This window comes from Ovis aries, chromosome 14 (assembly GCF_016772045.2).
Source record: "Ovis aries strain OAR_USU_Benz2616 breed Rambouillet chromosome 14, ARS-UI_Ramb_v3.0, whole genome shotgun sequence".
Lineage (NCBI taxonomy): Eukaryota > Metazoa > Chordata > Mammalia > Artiodactyla > Bovidae > Ovis > Ovis aries.
In genome coordinates this window covers 14047132-14069924 of record NC_056067.1, presented here as the reverse complement: position 1 = coordinate 14069924, position 22793 = coordinate 14047132, and the positions used below count along the sequence as shown (strand labels likewise).

General features: G+C 58.0%; 1 protein-coding gene and 1 long non-coding RNA gene across 6 annotated transcripts; both read right to left on the bottom strand.

Moving 5' to 3' along the window:
- Positions 1-1474: 1474 nt before the first annotated feature.
- LOC121816363 (uncharacterized) lies at positions 1475-7629 on the bottom strand. 3 transcript variants are annotated; one of them, XR_006055907.2, is made up of 3 exons: positions 7491-7629; positions 4367-6004; positions 1475-3957 (listed from the first exon to the last, which is right to left on the bottom strand). It is a non-coding gene; the product is annotated as an uncharacterized LOC121816363 (long non-coding RNA). The 3 variants fall into 3 exon arrangements; XR_006055908.2 differs by having other exon boundaries at positions 1475-3710; XR_006055906.2 differs by having other exon boundaries at positions 1475-6004.
- Positions 7630-8654: 1025 nt separating this feature from the next.
- Positions 8655-20796, bottom strand: CPNE7 (copine 7). 3 transcript variants are annotated; one of them, XM_027977762.3, is made up of 15 exons: positions 20444-20796; positions 18378-18560; positions 16977-17051; positions 16703-16777; positions 16255-16338; positions 15726-15815; positions 15295-15393; positions 14942-15028; positions 14493-14552; positions 13779-13912; positions 13353-13407; positions 12895-12946; positions 12696-12829; positions 9701-9937; positions 8655-9191 (listed from the first exon to the last, which is right to left on the bottom strand). In XM_027977762.3, the coding sequence occupies exons 1-15, from the start codon at positions 20615-20617 to the stop codon at positions 9081-9083; spliced, it is 1650 nt and encodes a 549-aa protein (XP_027833563.1). In that variant the 5' UTR covers positions 20618-20796; the 3' UTR covers positions 8655-9080. The 3 variants fall into 3 exon arrangements, with proteins under 3 accessions (XP_027833563.1, XP_027833562.1, XP_060253898.1); XM_027977761.3 differs by lacking the exon at positions 20444-20796 and having other exon boundaries at positions 18378-19723; XM_060397915.1 differs by lacking the exons at positions 8655-9191; positions 13353-13407; positions 20444-20796 and having other exon boundaries at positions 9708-9937; positions 18378-19729.
- Between the last annotated feature and the right edge of the window lie 1997 nt (positions 20797-22793).

Here is a 22793-nt window from a genome sequence, read left to right as displayed (position 1 = left end):
AGAAATGGGCAAAGGGCATGAACAAAGAGATGACAAAAAAAAAAAAAAAAAAGCTCCTGAACCTCACACAGAATGAGAAAAAGGGAACTTAAACTACAATAAGATTCTTGTACAAATATGACTGGCCAACTCCAAAAGTTAGTTCTCATTTAAGGGCTTGTACAATTCCACTGGGCCTGCCTGGACCTCCTGAGCCAGATAAATGCATGCATGGGTTGGAGAAGTAATCCCCACACACCCACCGTGCCCAGCCTTCACCACCCCACCCCAACCTGGGGTGGGCAACCACATTCTACACACACGCTTTCTCTTCTTGTGTCTCCCCAGATGGTGCACGTGTGTGTGGGCGCATGTGTAAGCGCACGCGTGTGTGAGCGTGTGCGTGAGCATGTGTGTCACATGTGTGTCGCGTGTGTCGCACGTGTAAGCGTGTGTGTAAGTGCGTGTGTGTGCGTGTGCGCATGCACTCTCATGCACCCTGCTGTCTGTCAGGATGGTGGGAGATGGGCGTTTATAGCGCAGAGAGCAAGTCTGGACCCCCTCATCAGCCCCCAAGGGGAGTAAAAGCATTTCTAAGAGAGCCCTTACCTGCCAGGTCAACTCACAGTACTACTCTTCGGGTCAGAGGTTACTGCATTTGAGAAACCCCAGCAGGGTCCCAAGTGTGTGTGGGGGCAGGGAAGCCATACGCTGTGTGAGGGAAGCTGGCCAAAATCTATTCAAGTTCCCCTGTCCTGCAAACAGGCAGAAGCTGTAGGAAAACGTGACTTGGTGGTCTGCTGGGGCTTCTCAAATGCTGTAAAGGTGTCCCAGGTAGCGTCAACATTACCTCGGCCTCTATCAAGGCACCTCAGAGAGTGGGAGTGAGGCTGTAGGAAGCCCGCAGGGCTGGGCAGGATACAGGAATCAGCCAGGAGGGTGGAAGCCCTGCCAGCCGACTGAGTGCTTCTTGGCTTTTTTCCCAGTTGGCAGCCAATTCCTCGGGCAAAGGAAGGGTCCCTGGCTGGCCCACCTCTCGCCACCCACTGCTGTACCCTTCCGGGCATGCCCTCTCACCACCCACCTCCAGCTGGGACCTGGCTCTGCCCTGAAGATGAGTGGAACCCTCCCCCCGGCAGCCCAGTGAGACTAAATCTGGGATTCCTTGGGTCCCACTTTGTGCACAAGTCCCAGAAGAGAGGGGTTGGGGACAAACATGCAGAAACCTGACCTCAGAAGCAGGGTCCCTGCAAAAGCCCCTGTCAGGAGGCCCATTTACTGGAGGGGGGGGGGTCGGTAAAAAGGCCTGAGTCACTCGTCCTGGGAAACGGGTGGTTATAGTTCCCAAAACTGACGTCAACTTGAGATTCCGTGGCTTTCATGTGGTTCACTGGGCCTTTTACAATTTAATAAAACTCAGTTTGTTAATGTTATAAACTTTCAATCTCAATTTCTTATACATTCAACCTACAAAATTTAATATTCTGTTTCTCCATCACTTTTAAAGAGTTTTTTATTCACATCTGATTCCATTTATAGACCTAGACAAGCTCCTACAAACATTTTTAATTGTATAATATTAATACATTCAATCCATCGAAGCTGGAGCCCCAGGAGATCTCTGAGCCAATCCAATGTTGTGTGCACACAGTAAGATTTCAACTTCAAATCACACATTGAATTCAATTTCTCATCACATATTTTACATTGGTTTTCCAAAGCTGACCTCTGAGACATCCACAATCCCTCATCCCAAGCTCCTGGAAATGAGTGTTTAGCAATTCAGAGTATATTGATTTTAGGAGTTGGTATCCATTTCCACAGATGCTCTGATGCCCAGCAGCAGCCAGCAACGGAGAACACACAATGACTGTTTCTGCCTCAAGATATTAGAATATTCACTCCAAGTGAGACAAACATTATTATAAATTTTCCCTATCTGAAAAAAAGAAAGACATCCCATTTGTAATAGCATCAAAAACAATAAAGTCCAGGAATAAATTTAATCAAGAAGATGAAAGATCTGGACACTGAAAATTATGAGGCATTGGTGAAAGAAACTGAAGACAGAAATAAATGTTCACAGATTAGAAGATTTAATATATAAATAAATACAAAAAAGCCCCCGTGAGATATCACCTCACACCTGCCAGAAAAGGCAAGGGAAAAAAAGTGTCAGCAAGGATGTGGAGAAAAGGAAACTTTCATGCATTGTTGGTGGGAATGTACATTGGTACAGCTGCTATGAAAACAGTATGGAGGTTCCTCAAGAAATTAAAAACAGAACTACTGTGTGACCCAGCAACTCCACTCCTGGGTATTTATCCAAAGGAAATGAAAACACCCTCAAAGGGACATGTGAACCCGCGTGTTCACAGCAGCACCATTGACAACAGATGCAACCCGAGCGTCCATCAGCGGGTGACGGGTACAAGGATTCTCCCCCACCAGCCCCTGTTCTCTCTGTCACACACACACACACACACACACGGCAACATCATTCAGTGATTAAAAAAAAGGAAATTCTGCCATTTCTAGAACATGGATGAACCTCGAAGGCATCACGCTCAGTGAAATAAGCCACACAGAGAAACTCTCTCTGTTCTCACTGTAGGCACTCAGTTATCTGTGGAATCTAGAAAGCCCAGGTTGTAAAGACAGACAGTAGTACTGTGGCAAGAAGGGCCTGGGCGAGTCGGTCAAATGATTCCCACAGATCTGGAAATCAGATTTGCAGTTGTGAGTCCTGGGCTCAAATGCACAGCCTGGCGACTGCAGCTCACGATACTGTGTGTGAAGTCGAAAGGTGCTCAGGAAGGAGGTGTGAAATTTCATCACACACAGAGAAAAGGCAACGCTGTGAGGTGATGCCAGTGCTAGCTAGCCCTGCTGTGGCAGTCACCCCGCTGTGGGCAAGTGTATCAGTTCACCACGTCACACTCCTTCAGCTGAGTTACTGTCACCGGCGTCTCAGTAAACTTGGAGAAGAAACTGGGGGGGTCCCAGGACTCGCTGTCAGCAGGAGCCAGAGGGCGGGGGTGGGGGGAGTGGGCGGGGCCTGTGAGCGCCTGTGTTTGGGGTGCCCCCTAGTGGAAGCCAGCATCCCGCCTTTTCCCCCTTTGTGCAGGGTTTGGGTCTGGGGGTGTGGATCCAGCTCCTGAGGGGCCCCTAGCCCTGGACTCTAAGAGTTGGCTGCCCCCCCAGGACCGGCAGGGCTAGGAGGGGGAGTCTGCCATGACTGTCCACATCAGAGCTCTCAGCCCCTGGTGTGAGGAAACAGTTTATCACAACAAACCACGGGGGACTTCCCTGGTGGTCCAGGGTTTGAGAGTCCACCTCCCAGTGCAGGGGACACGGGTTCGGTCCCTGGCGGGGGAACTAAGATCTCACATACCTTAGGGAAATACAGCCCCACAAGAGCCGATGTGCCACGACTACTGGGCATGTACGCTCTGGAGCTCCAGAGCCACACAAAGAAAAAAAAAAAGCATGGTTACGAAATTCTTCCATTTCAGCAATAAAGTATTCTAGAAAAATTTAAAAATTAAGCAAAAAGCAGATGTCCCTCAACACCTCTGATGCACCAAGTCCCAGGAAAGCTCTGGGTCCCCAGACCCCCAGCACCTTGGAGTGGAGATGTGGGGGCAGCTCCCACGGTTCACCAGCTCGCAATGCTGTCAAACCCTTGGCTCCTGGTCCACTGATGCCAAACAGAAATATGCAGACAGAGTCTGGAGGAAGTAGAGAAGAGTAGCTTTATTATCTGTGCCAGGCAAGATGGAAACACAGCAGGCTAGTGCCTCAAGAACTGTGCCCCCTTTTCTCAGGAATAGGGAGAGGTTTTATAATCCTCTTGAAGGTCTCATGTTTTTTATTCTCTTGCTAAGTATCAAAACAGCCACAGCTGGTATCAGGCAGCAGCCGGGTCTGGTGTTCATGAAGTTATTGGCCCCGACCTTCTTTCTGAAGTGCAGGATGCTACAAAGAGAGAGTATGGGGAGAAGCGTGCTAGGTCCAGAGCATAATCTACATGGCTGCTGCTGCTGCTAAGTTGCTTCAGTCGTGTCTGACTCTGTGCGACCCCATAGACGGCAGCCCACCAGGCTCCTCTGTCCCTGGGATTCTCTAGGCAAGAGTCCTGGAGTGGGTTGCCATTTCCTTCTCCAATGCATGCATGCATGCTAAGTCACTTCAGTTGTGTCTGACTCTGTGACCCCATGGACTGCAGCCCACCAGACTCCTCTGTCCCTGGGATTCTCCAGGCAAGAATACTGGAGTGGGTTGCCATTTCCTGCTCCAGATCTACATGGAATCAGAGAGTAATGAGCTTTGTGAAGGACAAGTCCAGCGACAAGTGTTTATTAGTAGTAAAAGCTAAATTGCTTACCTCTTGCAGGTCTGTCAGGCTGGTATGTGCCAAAGGCTGTTCATTCCTGTTTTTGCTGCAACAGCAGCTGCGTTTGTCCCATTCCTGGCCCTCACCTCTTCCTCTGAGGAAACCAGTCCTTAGACATGGGACCCATCCTGTGACCTCATTTGACTTGTTCACACCTGCAAAAACTTATTTACAAGTAAGGCCCCCATCCACAGGCCAGGCTGAAGAACTGAATGTGTCTTTTCTGGAAACACATGACCCCTGAGGATGGGGGAAATGGTTGCTGGCCTTCCCCCTGGAGCTGGGGCCTGCTGTAGGGGCCCCCGGGACATGTGGACTTTCCCTTCCCTTCCCTGATGTGGGGACTGGACATGTTACTCCAGCACAAGGGCAAAACAGCTCTGTCCAAAGGCCTTCCCCTCCCCTGGATGTCGACCGACCCTGTCCCTGCCACCCAACCTGCTTCCTCCCACCTTTCCTTGACCACCCGGCCGAGGCCCTCAGCGCTGGCCAGCACCCAGGCCTGGCAGCAAGAGAGGGCGCCTGCTCTGACGACCCTTCCCCACTGTCGGTCATGAGCCTCAGGGAAACTCACCCTTCAGGAACCCAAGGCCCACGCAGAGAGGGAAGGAGTGAGAACCCGCGGCTCTGAGTTCAGAGCTCAAAGCTGCGTCTATCAGCTCTCCCAGAGTGAAGAACTGGGGTCCTAAGAGCCCTATATCTGAAAAATCCACTAACCAGGCTGGTGTTGACGCCACAGGCCTGCACTGCCCGGGGCTGACAGCTGGTGGCTCAGACCCCGGCCACAAGAGGCAGGAGCCGCCGTGTCCCTGGTCTGTGGCTGACGCCCGGGGTGGGATGGGAGGTGGGCTCCTCGCTGGGACTACCTGAACCTTTGACTGGTCAGCTGCCCCCTCCAGACAGAGCCTGGGGCCTCCAGGAGAATCCATGGAGCCTCAGGCTTGAGGCTCCTGGAAGTTAAATCCCCAGAGGGTGGCAGCCTAGGGAGCCACAGCCTCGCCAGTTAACCAGGACTGGGTCCTCTCACCCTGGGCTCGGCGGCTGTTATAGGTCTGGGTTGGGGAGAGTCTGTGCTGGGCAAGGGTCCCAGGTGCCCTCATTCGGGAGTGGGGCTCTTGCCCACGGCCCCCTGTGCCCAAGGCCCTATGCCTAGCATCTGACAGCCCTGCTGCCCACACCAATCACAGCACTTAAATTTCCTGCTCAGCTTTGTCTCCACAGCAGAGGAAAGAGCAGGCTGGAGCTTCAGGGTTCTGCTCCCTTGGCCGACGGTTGACTCTGAGGATTCAGGGGTGGGGGCCTGGGCCAGGAGTCCTCCCCCGCACAGGGCCACGCCGACAGCCACAATTAGGGATGCTCAGAACAAGGAAAGGACACCCTGCTCCCTCAGGAAATGGATATTTATTTACCAACAGATGTTTTGTTTCAGGCCCAGTACATCACCCACCATGCAGTCCTTACAAGAACGTGCAAAGCCAACTACCCCCAAAATGTGGTGGCTTAGCATACCAGCAAACACGGACGAACTCATTCCATTTCTAGAGGTCAGGAATACAGGAAAGAATTGCAATGGTCCCAGTGATGTCTCTCCCGAAAGTCCAGGAAGGTGTTATGGGTTCTGGCGAGCCCCTGTTCAGACAGCAAGGGACCAGGACAGCACTGTGTGTGTCCATAACCGAGCCTTGGAGACACACAACACCAAGGCTGCCTGGATTCACGGGGAAGCACTATACACCCCGCTTCTCCAGGGGAGGGTCAGTCAAGGACTTCAGGGTCAGCCTGGTTCGATCCCTGGTTTGGGAAGATACCCTGGAAAAAGCAATGGCAATCCACTCCAGTATTCTTGCCTGGAGAATACCATGGACAGAGTAGCCTGGCAAGGTACAGTCTGTGGGGTCACAGGGTTGGACATCACTGAGACTAACACGCTTACTTTTCATGCCCCCAAGTGAAGCAAGGGGTCACGTGCAGGCTGAGGAGAGCAGGACCAGGTGTCCAACTTGACTCTGGACTGGTGCTTAAGTCATCAGCCACCGCAGGTTTACATGAATCCCAAGCCCACCCTACAAGAAGGAGCTGCTCCAAGAAACATGCTGGAGCAACCTCTGAAGACAGTCAGGCCCAGGTGCCTCCCACAGCAGCCCCAGTCCATGGCACACCTTCGGTCTGCTTGCTCTGAACCCCACAGACTCCACGTGCAATTGTTGTGAGCAAGAGTGAGGCTGCATCCCCAGGAGGGGTGGTGCCGAAGAGCTAGGGGCTGGTGTCTCATTTGCAGGTCTCCACACCAGCTGCCAGGATTTCTGACCACCCTGTCAGGGGCTTCCCTCTCTAGGAGCCCATCTGGATTCCAGAGCCTTGATGGATGGCCTTGCATTGAAAGGTGAAAATCCAGAAATTGCATGGGGCTGGTGGGTCTTGCTTCTGCCACTGCCAGCTGTGTGACTCAGGGCAAGTTACTCAACTGTTCTGAGCTTTGCTTCCCTTGTCTGTGAACTGGGAATATTTGCCATCCTTGTGGGCCAGTATCTGTGGGTGGCAAGAGACAGAAGCCCCGTCTCTGACCCCAGTTGGTCTGAGCAGAAAGGGAGGAGCCAGGTCCCCATACCCCGGCACCATTACTTTGTCCACCTCCTCTGTGCCAGCTTCCTTCCCAGGCAGGCCCTGCCCATGTGGCAGCAATGGTCACCAGCTGCTCCTGGTGCCCGTTCAGCAGCTTAGCAACTGGCAGAAAAGTCGCAGAACCCAGTCCTTTTGGCAATCCAGGTGGAGTGCCCACCCAGAGCCAATCACTGTGTCCAGGGACAGCACGCTCGCTGAGTGGCCAGGCCTGCATCATGTCTACCCTGGGATTCAGACAGTGGTCCAGGCCCATTAAATATATGGACTGGGAGATGGGCCCCCAGAGGAGGGCAGGGCTGCTGTTACCAAGGAGGTGAGAGTGGTTGGTGCCCATCTGAACCACCCTGGACCATAATCAATTCATTATTTTATTGCCTCTGGGCAGAGCTGGCTGCCTTCTTGGGCTGGGCGCTGGCTGGAAAACTCCTCACGTCCTTACAGCTGAGCTGGCTGATGCCTTCCTGCCCCCACCCCCCCAGCGGCTCCCCCTCACCTGCACGTGCCCAGCCGAGCCGCCCACAGGCCAGGTCCCATGGCTGCCTCCCGTGGTCCTTCCATCCACACCTACTCTGGCCCCAGAGTAGGGCATCCCCTAAAAGCGGCCCTGACCCTGATTCCACTCCTCTCCAGGGCGGAAGGGAAAGGCTGGGACCTTGAACCTTGGCCCCTCCCTGCCACACGTGCTCTGAAAGAGGCTACAGCCCATTGAGGCTGCAGCTCCCCCCATGGGCCATCACTGCCGCCACTGCTGTGCATGGACCCCCATCCCCCCATTTTTCTTGGCTTCTGCCTCCCCAGGGATCTCAGCTGACCAGCTCCTCCTGCTGGCTTTGCCCCTGAGCAGTGCCCAGGAACTGTCTGAGGCTTTCTGCTCCTGAAAGGGCAGCCCAGTCATACGAGACTGAGTGGCTGGGTTCTGCTGACACTGGCCCTCCCTCCTTAGGGCCACAGTGTCCACCAGCCTGCATTCCTGCTGCCTCCCAGATGTGAATGGGGGGGGGGGGGCTGCATCTCTGGTGTCCTCTCACCCTCGAAGAGACCAAAATCAGCCCTTCCAGAATTCAGCGGTAGCCAGGTTACCATGGTGATGCCCATTATCCCTGCTGAACAGAAGATGAATCAGGAGCTAAAAATAGGCCCCCAGAGTGGATGGATGGACGGATGGATAGAGGCAGGGGTGGGTGGGCCTGCATTCAGGGTCGGAACAGTCTGTTTTTCCCAGACAAGATAATTTAGGGGGAAATCTCAACCGGAAACCCATGCCCACAGAGCTGGGAGGTACTGCAAGTGGTGCCCCCTTCCCTGACAGAAGCATAAAGCACGCAGCGCCCAGTAGGTCCTCATAAAGCCCAGGGCTTGGAGCCCTCTCCACCTGAGCCCGGCTGGTAAAGACTTCAGGCAGGGAACAGGGGAGGCTCTTGGCTTGGGGTGGCTGTCGCACCGACTGGCCCTTCCCAGAGTGGAGCACTGCCCCCTGCGCCCTTTCATTCCCAGGAGAGCCCTTGGTTCAGTCCAGGAAGGACCTGGGGAACCTGCTGAGAAGCTCCCTACTCTAGTGCAGGGCTCCAGGGTACAGAAACACCAGGCCCCACCCCTCCAGAGGGGTGCAGTCCTCTGCTGCGGTGGGGGGGGGGGGCAGTGAAGGGACAAAGCCACGGCAAGGACAAGACACTTTATTCTGTCTAAGTCCCCTCCCCCACCCCCGCAGACCCCACAGACAGAGAGACAAGGGCGGATGCAGCTGGGACCAGGAGGAATCTGGCTGCAGGGACAGGTGTCTGGGGGACCGGGGTTTTCTCAGAGACAGGGCACTGTCTGCTGACTCTCCCCAGTGAAGATCAGAAGCAAAGGAGTTGTCCCCCAGGCCCCTCCCCACCCACCAGGCTGGGGCAGGGTTAGGCGTGCCCATGGGACCTCTTCACCCTTCAGCCCACCAGGCATCAGGGTCACAGGAGCCGAGGGTGGGCCTGGGCTGCAGGATGGGAGGCCCCTGGGGAGTTGGGTGAAGGATGCTGGAGGCAGACGGTGGACACAGTCCTGGCCGCCCCATGGGTCCTCAGAGAGCAGAGCCCAAGCTGGCTTCTCAGGCGTGGGCACCGAGGTCTCTTGGAGGCAGCTCCTTGTGGCTGTAGTATTCCACTAGCTGCCTGGGCACCTCAGCCAGCACACTCTTGGCCAATGCCGCGGGGGACGCCTGGGTGTGGGGAGAAGGTGCCTCCAGCCAGCTTCCCGTCCCCCAGCCCCTCTTCTCCACCTACTCACATCCAGCCCCGTTCCCTAGAGCCCCCGGCTCCAGGGACCACAACCAGGAATTCACCAAGTGGGCAAGCAGGTGAGCCTGTGTTAAGGTTGAGACCGCAGTGGCTGGGCAGTCCACCCTTGCTGTCACTCTGAGGGCATAGACAGCTGTCTGGGTGGGTGTGACCCTGCTCTGGGCACGAGGCAGAGGGGCTGAGGTCCCTCCAAGCCCAGGTCCTCCCGCGACGCTGCGAGTGTGTGTCCACGTGACACAGAGTTCCTACTGTGTCACAGAGGCTTGAAAGCCAGGGAGGTGGCTGCCTAAGGGGCACCTGCCCTCTGGGGCATCCGTGTGACGCTTCTTATAGTGCAAAGGTTTCTAGGGGCTGAAACTGCTCAGGATGGAGCAGGGGCTCAGCGCCTGTCGCCTCCACAATGCTGTCAAGGGACCCGCCGGGCACTCACGCTCTTGAGCTCCCGAAACGGCACAAATTGCACGATGTCGCGGAGGGCGGGCTCGCCGCGTGGGGAGCGCAGGACACCGTCGTCGCCGTCTAGCACCTGCATGTCGGTGAAGTCGGCGTTGCCCACCCCGACAATGATGATGGACATGGGCAGGTGGGAGGCGCGCACGATGGCCTCACGTGTGTCTGCCATGTCGGTCACCACACCGTCCGTCAGAATCAGCAGAATGTAGTATTGCTGGGGGCACAGGGGAGGAGGGGCTGTGGGGACCCTGCAGGGCCGCTGTACCTCCCCCAGTCGAACCCCAAGTCCACCAACCAGACCGCCTGGGGGTGACCACGGTGCCAAGCTTTTCTAAAAACGTATTCGCAGAAGCGTACCACATGTACACAGGTGCACACACACACATGGAATCACAGTGAGCTGTGACCATGTGCTCCCTCTAACCGGAGGTGGATACAGCCACACCTTACAGGTGGGGACAGTGAGGCTAGGGGAGCCGGGGTTGACCCAGGTCTGAGGCCAGAGAAGGGATCATCAGCCCTGGGCGGGGAGGGGCTCCCACACCCTGAAGAGACGCTGAGATTTCAAACAACACACTCTGGCCCAGCTTGGCCAGGTGCCTAGTGTGTCTGCGCATGACAGACTGGGGCTTGTTTCAAATAAAGGTCCATTTCCACAGTGAAAAAAAACAAAACCACTCAGCAATCATTACTAAAAATCTGGGTGAGAGAAAACACAGAAGAGCTGCAAAAATCACCCTGGAGCGCCAGCACTGGAAGGCCGGCCAGACTATCCCCTAGCCTGCCCAGCTCTGGCCGAGTGGGCACCCTCTCCCAGGGACCCCCTCTGAGCCCCCAGACCAGGGGGATGGGCAGTCTCCTGTCCAGGGCTGGTGGATTCCCACAGTGCCTGGCCCAGCCCTGAGCCCCACACAGCCTCCTCCCACCCCCAGAGTAGGGGCAGCACCCCACTGAGACCTCACAGCCCTGGGTCTGCCAGCAGTGCAAACACCACACCATCACCGCCTGCGACGGAAGCGTCACCTGAACCCAGGGACCACTGCAGTCGGGGCCCCGGTAGGCGTCAGCCAGAAGGGACAGGGCTTCTCCGCAGGACAGGAAGGCAGGTGAGGGCAAAATTCAAGAAGAGGCTCAGGGAAGGGGGTCCCAGATGCCGCCCAGCCTCCACCCACATCCACCTCGCGCAGCTAAGACGAAGGGTCTGAGCCCCAGCAAGGACAGAGGCAGACCTGAGGCCCCCAGAGTTTAACCCCTCCCAGAGGAATCAGACGGACACGAAGGCTACCACAAGGGCATGGTCAGCAGACTCCAGCCGGGGGCCCTACTGTAGGCACATGCTGATCTCTTTAACAAGGGGGTGGCAAGAGGACCCCACAGGAGAAGGCAGGGGTCCCCAGCAGGATGGCCACACACACTGTCAGGCCCAGCCCCTTATCTTAACCCTGTGCCTCCTGGAAAATCCACCATGGTGTGGACGGGATGGCTGGACACTTAATGCTCGGGAACTGACGTTGTCTTTAGGTGTGATAATGGGAGCCTACTGTACCTCTTTCAGAGGTTTATACTGATATTTACAGATGAAATTATGTGTCTAAAACTTGCTTTAAAACAATACAAGAACATGAAAGCTGAATGTAATCCTTAACTCCAGGCTGGATTCTACACCAGAAATAATATTGTGATAAAATTATTGTTTTTTTGGCAATTAATGAACTTGGAGCATATTATATAAAGTATTGGATCTAAATTAAACCACCTGAAACTGATACCTGTGCAGTGACTGTAGAAGAGAACGCCTGGATCTGAGGAAAGAAGGGGTGGGAGGCGACACTGTGACTCTGCCTTTGGGGGCTGTGTGCCTGGGAGAGCCACCCCCACTCAGGGACTGGGCGATGGCAAGTCCCAAGGATGGAGCAAGGCTGAGAGCAACAGCCTCGTCCCACCACAGGGACTTCCCTGGGGGTGCAGTGGACTTCCACTGCAGGGTGCGCAGGTTCAGTCCCTGGTCAGGGAACTAAGATCCCACATGCCATGGGGCACAGAAAAACAAAGGGGAAAAAATAGATCAGGAGACCAGAACATGGGAAGGACAGGTCCTGGGACGGTGAGGAACATGGACACATGGGGACAGATGGAGGCTGGGGTGAGACAAGAGGAGGGGGTCGCCTTCGATGTGAGACTGCAGAGCTGTACTGTACAGGATCTTGTGAGCAGATCAACACCAAGAACTTGGTGGGGGAAGTGGGGTTCAGGAGGCCAGCAGCCTGCTCTCAAGAGATTCAAAGGGAAGAAAGGACCAGTGTGTAGATGGGGGCAGGGGAGGAAGAGAAGTAGGAGGAGGTAACAGGGCAGAAGTTGCTGACCAGTGAGTCCAGGGAAAGGATGGGCCAAAGGCGTTGGGTTATTCTTCCATAAAGTTGACTATTCTTTTTTTTTGTTTTCAGAATAAAAGATTAAAAGAAGCCAACTGAGTCATCGGCGTGCCTCAGGCAGGTCTACAGAACCCTAATGCAGGAGGCAGCCTTTAGCGTCTCACCACTTGTGCAAATTAAGAAGAAGGATTTCCCCGGCAGTCCAGTGAATCAGGACTGGGCACTTTCACTTCCCCGGGCCTGGGTTCAATCCCTGGTAGGGGAACTAAATTCCCACAAGCTAACACAGTGCAGCCAAAAAAAAAAAGACCATGCAAACAAAATAACAATACATGTATAATAGAACCACAGACAGCAGATCAGCCTCCAGGGCGAGAATCTCCTCGGCAGAGAGCAGCGCTCAACTCACTGGCTCTGGGGCCCTCGAGGCGAGTCCACGCCCGGCCTCACTTGGTCCAGACACCCGGCATTCCTGTTTCCCGCCCCTCTTCCCTCCCTCGGCCTCCCGGCCCCGCCCACCGGCCCCGCCCGACCTGACCCTTCCCTCTTCCCCAGAGGCCAGCCCTTCCTCACACACCCCCCCTGGTACTGGGCACCTACAGAGGCCTCACGGGTGCGCTCCTCGGCCGCGGCTGTGCGGGCCACCTTGGAGATGATGGGCGCCACGTTGGTGGGGCCGTAGAGCTGGACCCTGGGCAGGCAGTTCTGGTAGGCCTCCACCACACCCTGGATCCCTGTGGGGGGCGGGGTGTGAGCACGGCCCCAGCGCACCCCCACCACGGGCCATTCACGCTCCTACCTTCGCACTCATCGTCTTCGGGGTTGAAATTGATGGCAAAGTCATGGGACACCTGGGCAGAAGGGACCGGTCAGCGGATCCACCTCCTAGCATCCCCCACCCCAACTACTGAGAGAGGTAGGTTTTGAGCCCCCAGGGCCACCATGTGACACATCCTTTGTGGAAGGGGGTCACTGGGGACAGAGGGCAGAAGGCCAACCCTGGCTCCAGTGGGACCCGGAGCTTCTGAGATGTATTAGCCAATAATTCCCCAACCCCCAAACTTTCTGCTCAAGCCAGTCAAACACCCTTTCTAAACGGAAAATTCCAGGCGAATGTCCCCCTTCTCCTCACATGGCCACAGGGCTGACTGAGAACACTAGTGCTGGGAGGTGAAAGGCAGGTCCCCACCTCCTGCCCCACCGCCTGTCACATGGCACTGCTTCCCCTGGGGTCCTGGGACCCGGGCTTTCTCCTACCTCATACTTGGGAGGAATCCGAGCTCCAAACCCCAAAGCAGAGAGCCTCTTGTCGCTGGAAGAGAGGCCGCCTCATCATCACCCAGGGCCCTCGACCTCACTGAGGGAACGGGGGCTTCGGGGAGACACCAACAGAGCCAGGAGACCAGGTGCCCCGAACCACACAGGGGAAACTAAGGCCCAGACCCATGAGGCGGCCACCAGGCTCGCAGGCAGGCAGGGGTGGTGTTGACTGGATGCAGGGACCTTGGCCCCATCACTCCCTAGGCCTCGAGAACCCTACCCCTCTACGGCCTCAGTTTACTGCTCTGTGTCTGCGAAAAGGACTCGGACCCCTGTGGGGGGCCGCCCCATCTCCCTTCTCAGACCCTGAGGCGCTGACCCATGACTTCTGCAGAGCCCAGGAGGCATGGGAGGCCGGCGCACCTGTCGTAGTCCTGGCAGATCTCTCCCACGGCCACCAGGGCCTGCAGATACTCGTTGGGCTGGAAGGGGTTGATGTAGTGCAGGGAGCAGCTGTTCCTGGGGTCCCCATTGGAGGCCGTGAAGTCAATGGCCACCTGCAGAGGCCACGGCGTCATGAGCCTGGAGCCCTCCTTCCTGGCCTGGGTGGCAGCTGCACCCCATCTGACCGCTAAGGACACCGAAGCCTGGGGAAGCCGCTTGCCCAGGGATGTGAGAAAACCCGGGGGCTGTAAGCCCAAGGGTCTGACGCTGTGCTGGCTGGGTCACAGGAGAAGGGACAGGCCAACCCCAAAGCTCCTGGGTCCCCAGGCGTAGCCAGCACCTCTGTGGCAACACCAGCCAGGGACCCCAAGGAGCCGGAGCTGTCACAGTGGACCCTCAGCACCTCCTCCTGCAGTGAAGGGTGGAGGGAGGGGCTGGGCAGGGCCTGGGAGGAGTAAGGCCTGAGATGGGGTCCCCATGTGTCCCCCCGCCCAGTCACTACCCTCAGGCCTTTCCGGCTGTCACTTGAAGAAGCTCGGAGGGGTCACAAGGAAGGGGTGTGCAAACCCTGCAGAAGGGCCTTTTCTGCACACATCCACCCAGGGTGTCAAATGGGCTCTGAGTGGGGCCAGGCGCCAACTCCCTCATCCTCTGGGATGCAGCCCACAGGCGGTGTGGAGGGTGCGGACTCACCGTGAAGTGGATCTGGCAGCCGCCCATGACGTAGTCCAGGAACGAGTACACCCTGTAGAGCTTCCAGGGCCCCCACCCCGGGGAGACTCAGGCCAGGGCTTCAGGGCAGGGCCTCTGGGGCTGCTGGGACCTGCCCTCCCCCAGGGCAGCTGGGGCAGGCAGGAGCCTGGCAGCCTCAGTCCCTGCCTCTCAGGCCCTCAGGCTGTCTGCATGCCCATTTCCCCCCATCATCTATTCTCTTGTTTCCCCCTCCCCTCCATTTCCTAACCCACCTCCATGCATTAGGGGCACAAGAGCCCTTGAATCCATCTGACAATGGGGGAGATTCCAGGGAGTCGCCTGCCACTGCTGAGCTTGCTCTCCGCAGAGCTCAGGCCGAAGCAGGACTACCCCCCAACCCCGCACCGTGGGTGGGCAGGGGAGGGTCTGCAGCCTGGGCTGAGGCTCACCTTCAGGTCTGCCAGGATGACCACCCCAGAATTCTTGTAATTGCGCTTCTTCTGCTTATACTTGGAGTTCACACAGTCCCACTGGGCCTGGGGGACAGGGACAGGCAGAGACCCCCACCCCAGAGTGCCAGCGCCCAACACCCCACCCTAAGGGGCCAGGGAGGCCTTGAAGCCCTGCCCATTGGCGTCTGTCTGTCCAACACAGGCCTGTGATCCCTACTCTGACCACCTGGTGAGCGTGGCTGTCATGCTCTGTCATCATCTTTAGCCTCTCTAAAGCCATCACAAGCACTTTTGGGGAACTCAGCCCAGGGCCAGCGCCCCAGAGCATTCTGGGGGACAGGCCAGCTCACCTGGTCCTCCCCGAAGGCTCTCTGCATCTCCTCGAAGGTGGTGGAGAATTCTCCAATGAAGTCGTGCTTTCCGCGGGAGTCATAATCCCAAACGAGGCCCTGGGGAGCCCAGGACTCCTCAGCCCGCCTGCCCCTCTGGGGTCCCAGGCCTGGGCGTCTCCATGGCCCTGCAGGTAGGCCGCCCCGTCCGCACCACTCCTCTTCAGTACCTCCCCCCCCCCCCCCCCCCCCCCCCCCCACTCCCACCCCCCCCCCCCCCCACCCCCACCCCCACCCCCACCCCCACCCCCACCCCCACCCCCACCCCCACCCCCACCCCCGCACATCTCAACTCCAGCAGGGTGTGGTCTGACGGGGTGGCCCCACTCAACCACTCGCCCCGCCCCCTTCCCAGCCACACCCCCATCCTCCAGGCGCAAAGCCCCACCTACTTTGAGTGGCCGCGACTCCTCGCAGCTGCACAGGCTGCTCAGAGACACCTTGAAAGGCTGCCAGGTGGGGCTCAGGTCGTTCTTCACCACCTGTGGGCCGGGAGGGGCGGGCGGCTCAGGGGGCCCAGCCTCAGGCTCCAGGCAGGACCCTGCGAGCCCAGAGCTGCATTTCCGAACTTTGTTCCATCCAGAACCTCCTTTGTAGCTTCCTCCACATTCCAGGACCACCTGGACTCCTTTCCTTACATAGCCTTTTTTTAACTCTAATTTATCTCAAAAGGAAACGCTTTCCCACTGCTGTCACTGGGATCTTGTTTCATGGGCAGGTAGTCACAACAAATGCAGATTCTTGACCCTAGGTCACAAGGTCCACCCGCGCCTGGCTGCTCCCTGTTCAAAGGGGGATGGCGGGCGGTGTTGAGGATCAAGACTCCTACAGCTACGGTGGGCAGGGAGGTGCAGGAAGGGTCAGGGGCTGCCCTCTCTGTGCTTTCACGCTACCCTCGGGTGCTGGGTGGGGACCCCTCACCTCTGTCCTGTACACCAGTTGCTCGCTCTGATCATCATTGATCCTGTATAGTTCCAGGAATGGGTCTGACTTGCTGAAGAGGTCCTGGCAGAGGAGCAAAAGATGAGCTTGGCAAGCTGAGTTGAGGGCCAGGCTCTGCCACTCCCCCGGTGTGAGGGCCCAGCCCTCCCTGAGAGCATCCTGCTCCAGCTTCCCTAGCTCCCCAGCACTTCCAGCCCAGAGACTGGCTCCCACCAGTTTCTCCACTGTCTGCCCTGGGACCTCCCTGAGCCCCTGAGTGTCGTCACAGGAAGCTCTGAGGATGAACAGGGGCAGTGACACAACAGGACCCCGACAGCAGCACAGCTGCCCTGGCTTTGACTGTGTCCCACTCTGCGGCCACCTGTCGTCTCCTCGTGGACACCCCCTGACAGCAGGGAGAGCCAGGCTCCAGGGGAGCACCCCTCACCTTGTCATCCAGCTTCCTGGCCCTGAAGGAGAGCTCCACGTAGCCGTTGTTCCCGGAGATGTCCTCAGCTATCACCTGGGTGGAGTGGGCAGGAGGGGCCTGACCCCTCGCGGGCCTTGGGGTTCAGCCGGCCCACTCTAACCCTTCTCTGCCCTGCAGCCCAGTCTGTGGGAGGTGCCTAGACAGTGCGGCAGCCTGAGCTTCGTCCCCCACAGCCTCAGTGATGAAGGGGCGGGGCCTGCAGGGGAGGGGCCGGTGGAAGGCAGGGGCTCACCGTGATGGTGGACTTGCCCGCGTTCCTGCCGAACTTCAGCAACAGTGCCCGGGTCACCTTCTTCTGGGCCACGATCTGCAAGTCAGAGGGTCAGGGAGGGTCCATACCTGCTCCCTGGGGGCTCTAACCCCACCCGGGGTCTCCCCGTCTCCTTCCCAGTGACCCCAGTCACCCTCAGTGGCCTGGCCCTCCAACCTACCACCCAGGTGAGGAAGTGGAGATCCAGGCAGAGGTCTGGGACTTACTGAAGGGCCACCACTGGGATTTGAAGCCAGGGTCCAAACCTTTGGCCAGCCCTGCAGACCTGGTGGCACTGGGCAGCCTTCCCATAATGCAGAGTTTACGTGTATATCCAGATATACGTGTCCATACATGTGTCCATGGATCTGCACCAGTAGGTGCATGCATGTTTGCACATTGATGTCTGTGCATGTGTGTCCCTGCATGTGAGGAAAGTGGGTGGCGAGCATTGGGTGGACCTTGCTGAAATCTCAGTCCTCTTATCTGACAGAGGCTCGACCCAGCCGTCTCTGCCCCAGGCAGCAATGGAGATGAGTCACAAGGCCTTCATGTCGGGGAAAAGAAGTCGGACACAAATGGGAACATACTGTGTGATTCACGGACATGATGTTCTAGAACAGGCAAAACTATTGGGGGAGGGGGTTGAGAGGAGCAGGGGGGCCTGCTGGATGACAAAGATATGCTGTGTGATCTGGGTGGTGGTCAGGTGTATACAACTGTCTAAAGCTCATCAATCCCCACCTTAGAGGTCTACACATATTACTGTATGTAAATTACACCTCATTAAAAAGCCCTCAGAGTACCTACTAGAATCAAATGTGTGACACATGGAGTGTTCTGCCCAGAGCCTGCGCTGAGCAGTTTGGCTGGAGGCAAGACCTCATTTCACTGACAATCATAGAGCTAATAGGAATGACTACTGGAGGATGCAGGGTCCCTCAGACCAGTCACTGCCATGGAGACAGGCAAGGGAAGGGCTCCCTTATGTTATGGAAGTGACATACACAGCTGCAGAGCAGTGTATGTCATTTGTGTTTTTAAAAGTGTATATATAGAGAAAAAACTATATGTCCCTTTACTCTGATAAGACTACCTCTCTCCAAAAGGATGTAACAAATCTGGGGGCAGGGCAGGAGGGAGACACCCAGAGCATGCCTGTTATGCTTTCTGAATTTAGATCCATATGACTATATTACCCAGTTCCAAATTACATTTTTTAAATTAACTAAAAGATATTTTTTAAGGAGAAGGAGCTAGGAGTCAGGCAGAACACCTGGTACACAGTTGGTGCATAATCTTTCTGTCCCCAGACCACCACTGCACCCGCTGAGGTGCCCATGCTGCCCTCCTCCTCTGAGGGCATGGGGACAGGGCACCCACCTGCCCTAAAGTGCATTCCATGCCCCCCAGGAAGTCATCCTCCTGGCAGCTCAGGCTGCTGGGCCCATGGGTGTCATAGACCTCAAAGCGCAGCTTCTGCACCTCCTCGAAGTAGTAGTCAAGCGTGAAGACCTTGGAGAAGACCGGGTGCAGGCTGCTCCGGACTACCTCGGTTCTGTCCACCTGCAAGTGGCCCTGGGTAAGCAGACCCCTGGAGGAGGGGGACAAGTTTCTCCCGGGGCACTGCCCAGAGATCCTGTGCCTCTGCTGTAGCCTGCAGGGTTCCCTGTCCCGCCCACCTGCCCTTGGGTGGTCCTGGAGGACTTGCATCCAGATTGTGCTGTGGGAAGACCCATCTGCTGCTTCGAGGCTTCTGGTTGCCCCCTGGGGAGTGTCATTCCCCAGAACCCCTGGCACTTCCCTCCCTGAGATAAAGGCGCAGTTCTCTGGCCCCCACAAGCTACAGCTTCTCATCTCGTGCCCACACAGCCTCCTCCATCCCCAAACCACAGATGGGGAAGCAGAGAAGGGAAGGGGTGTCCAAGGGCACCCCAAGTAAAGGACAGAGCTGGATTGGAACCTGGCTGGGCAAACCTTAAAGCAGAGATCTTTTGCCAGCACCCTGCTGGACAGGCAGGGAGACTCCAGAGTTGGGAAGGGGGGCAAATTGCAGAGATAACCCCTTGGTTCAGCTCTCTCCTCCAACTTGGGCCCCAACCCATCAAAGTGCAACCTGCCCTGCTCCAGAGTCCCACAAACTTCCACACCCCAGATGAGGGTGTTTATGTGCTTCCTCAAGGGACATATGCCGCAGGGAGCGCTGAGGCCAAGCAACGGAGGCTAATGGGGGTTTGGGCCCCTCCAGCAGATCCTTTGCTCCCGAAGTCGATGACTGGAGGGTTTCTCAGGCCAGGAGGCTGGTGGTCCGGAGATGACAAAAAACAGCACAAGGTCACAGCCAGGGAGCAGTGCGGTCCAGGGAGCTGGCGCTGCGCGTCTCTAGGACTACCGCGACCCTCTGCGGCTGTACCCTCGACGTGCCCCTAACCTCCCTACCTCCGCCCGGGCTGTATGAGGCCACCGAGACCAGGGACGCGCGTGCGCGGACAGACCCGTCGTAGGGGGAGCGCTGGAGGCTGGGGCGCACTCGGGTCCGAGTTCCGGCCCCCCAGCTCTCCGGGGGCTCAATGCTCGACTTCACCTATTCGCCCCCGATTTCTTGCCCTTTCGAAGTGAGGCCACGCGTCTCACGTGAGATGGTGGCGGAAAAAGCGCTTCGTGGGGCGCAGAGCGGTCTGAGCAGTCCCGCGGCCCGCCCTCTGGGAGCGCAGGTCTGGGGTGAAGAGCCTGCCCCCGCGCAGGCGCCTCGGCCGCTCCCGGGACCAGAGGGAAGCCCGCGTCGCCGAGAGACGGGACGCGCCCAGAGCCAGGTCCGCGAGGCTTGCGAACCGTCCGCTGCTGCCCCGACCCCGGCCGCACGCGCCGCGCTCGCCAGGCCACCCCGCGGCCGCTCGGGACCGCCTCGACTCTTCCCAAACTCGAGAACCAGGCGCCAGGCTGGGAGCCCTCTGGGCGGGGCGTACCGGTCTCGGAGATGGAGTCCTGGCTCCCGGAGCGCCCGGCTAGCCTCCTACGGGACCCGCGGTGCGCTGTCTCCGCCCTGAGAATGCGGACCCGGCGGAGGACTGGTGCTCCCGGCTGCCCCGCGGGCCCAAGGTGGACCCGTGACCTCGGTCAAAGCCCTGTGTCCCCTACTCTCCTCTGCGCCCCCAGGAGAGCCCCTCCGGCTCCCTCAAGCCTGGGTGTTTCACTTGGCCCCGGAGCCGCCACCCGGACCCGGGGTCGCACCCTCCACTCCAGGGCTCCCTCCCTTTACCTGGAGCCCCTCTCGTGGTTCCGCCTCCAACCCAGCCCCTACACTTCAACCCCACAGCTCCAGGGCACCCATCTTTAGACCAGGTAACCCCACCGTGACCCTGCTCTGCACCCCACTAGCCTCGCACATCCATCTCGGCTTCCGCGTCCGCAGCTCCAGGCCCCCACCCCCCGCCTACCCGCGCCCCTACCTGCACCCACTGGCCCTGCGATTGCAGCAGCAGCACCACGCTCGGGTCGGACTTGGTGAGCGGGTCGCGGTCCAGCAGGTGCCGGCAGCTCAGCCGCAGTTCCACCTTCGAGGCGCAGGGCGCCGGCACCCCCCCGGGGGCCGCCGCCGCCCGGCGCTCTGAGCCCGCGCTCATGCTCCCACCTCCCGCGCTCTGGGACCCGCCTGGGCCCACCGAGGGGCGGCTGTCCGCCGGTCGGCGCCGCGGCCGTGCGGGGAAATGATGGCCTGGCCAGGCGTGGCCGCGCTTCTCTCCCGGCACGCCAGCCCGGCGCGGGCACACGTGGCTCCCGCAGCAGCCACGGCACGGGAACTGCAGGAGGGGGTGTCAGAGAGGGTGAGACAGAGGAGGGGGCAGTGGAGGGGCGGGGCCTAGGCGGGGCCGGGCCGAGAGGGGGCCCTGGAGCCTGGGGGGAGGAGTGGGCGCTGAGCGGTGGCCTTAGTCCGCCCTTCGTCCCCATCCCCATCCATCCCCATTCCCCTTCGAGGATGCCCAGGTTTCCACGGGTTCAAATCCCCAGGGTGAGAGGTTTTGGGTCCAAACTGGGTGGGCCCTCCCAGAATGACCAGAGCCCCACGGGGCCCCCTGCGTGTGGAAACCTGCTCAGGTCAGGAGGCTCTCTGCTGGCCTAGGCATGGGCCCCATGTCCCTGCAGGCTGCCCCCCTGGGAAGCCAGGGCCCAGCAGAGGCCCAGTTTAGCACCAAATCCACACCTCTCCCCACCCCTCAGACCCCAACCCCAGGCCTTGCTGCATTTAGTGAGGCATCACTTCAGTCAGCAAGCATGTGGTGGGCGCCTCCTGTGTGCCAGGTGCTTTGGGGCTGGGACTGGACGCAGGAAGAACGGGTCTGCCTTCCCAGAGCCTGTTGTCGGGAAGCCAGTACAACCCGTGCTGTCCTGGGGGTGTCTACACTGAGGGTCAGGGTCTGGGGTCCTTCCACATGTGTCTGCTGCACTCGAATCAGAACAGGCCTGGGCTCCTTGGGAGGGGCCCCTCTCATCCTGAGCTTCACCCCCGCCTTGGACCACCCTGTGCTTGCTGCGAAGCTGTGCAGAAGAGGAGGTTTTGGTGGAGGCAGAAGCCACCTCCCAGTCCATTCTCTTTGCCAGTTTCTGCCTAAAAATAGGGCACAGACCTGGCCAAAAGCCATGGTGGGAGACAGAAGGGGGTTTAAGGTAAAAGGGGACCCAAGGGCCAGGGGAACAGAAACCAGGTCTCAGGCACACTGGGCTGTTGTGAGCTCAGGCTGAGCCTTGGTTGCCAGGACTCCAGAAGATCCTGGGGTCGGAAGCCCCACCAACAACAGGACAAAGGTGCTGCCCAGGCAGAGGTGGAAAGTGGAAGTTTGCACCCCAGAGTCAAAGGAGGGTTTTCCAGAGGTGCGATGCAGAGGACAGCATCCTTGGCGGTGGAATACAGGCTCACACTCCAGGGGTGCCTGCAAGGCAAAGACCTTGTGCCCAATTTGCAAGAAAGGGGAATTCTTTGCAGGCCAATCTGGTGCCTCCTTCTGCTGCCTCAAGCCTCCATGTCCCCCCTCCTAGAAGCTGGCCCAGGTCCCAACGGCTTCAGAAACCAGCCATTCAGAGGGCCAGCTTCTCTCTGTAGACAGCCTGGGCCTTCCAGCTCCTGCATCTTTCTTGGCCTGGCTTCCCAGAGTCCATGTTTGTAGCCCATCAGCTGTGCTCTTGGGCTCATGGGGGCTCACTGGCTTGCAGGGGCCCCAGTTCCACTTGCACCCTGGCTAAGGCTTCTCGCCTCTCTGTTTTATGGGATTAAGAATGCAAAACCCCAGGAGGATGGAGGCTCAGATGGGCACCCAGCCCCACCTTGGCATGCCCAGAGGCTCAGGGTCAGCCTTGGGAACTTCCCTGGGACCTTTCCCCTGCCAGCCCTGAGGACAGCTCTTTCCAATGCATGTGTTCATGCTAACTGTGATGTGGTAGCTACTAACCCACCGCAGCCCCATTTCACAGACAAGGAGCCGCCCAGCCCACCAACAGGAGAATAGAGCTTACACCCAGCCACAGTTCAACTCTTAACCATCACACACAGCACCACAGTAACTTCGTATTACCACCCCCGGGGGAGAGGAAAAAGAGAATTCAGGTATGGGGATTCAAGACCCTGAGGTCCAGAGATTTTAATGGACCCACTGGGGTCTCTGCTTCCTTGGCAGCTCAATGGTAAAGAATTCACCTACCAAGCAGGAGACATGGGTTCAATCCCTGAGTTGGGAAGATGCCCTGGAGAAGGAAATGGCAACCCACTCCAGTATTCTTGCCTGGAAAGTCCCATGGACACAGAAG

What these genes read in the sequence shown, in the direction of transcription:
- CPNE7 (XM_027977761.3), bottom strand. Translation starts at nt 18,851, where the DNA reads ATGAGAAGCTGTAGCTTGTGGGGGCCAGAGAACTGCGCCTTTATCTCA. An exon ending in TGGAATGCACTTTAGGGCAG is followed by an intron (nt 17,052 to 18,377) that starts GTGGGTGCCCTG and finishes TCTGACTTGCAG; the next exon opens with ATCGTGGCCCAGAAGAAGGT. An exon ending in AACTGGTGTACAGGACAGAG is followed by an intron (nt 15,816 to 16,254) that starts GTGAGGGGTCCC and finishes CCCGGCCCACAG; the next exon opens with GTGGTGAAGAACGACCTGAG.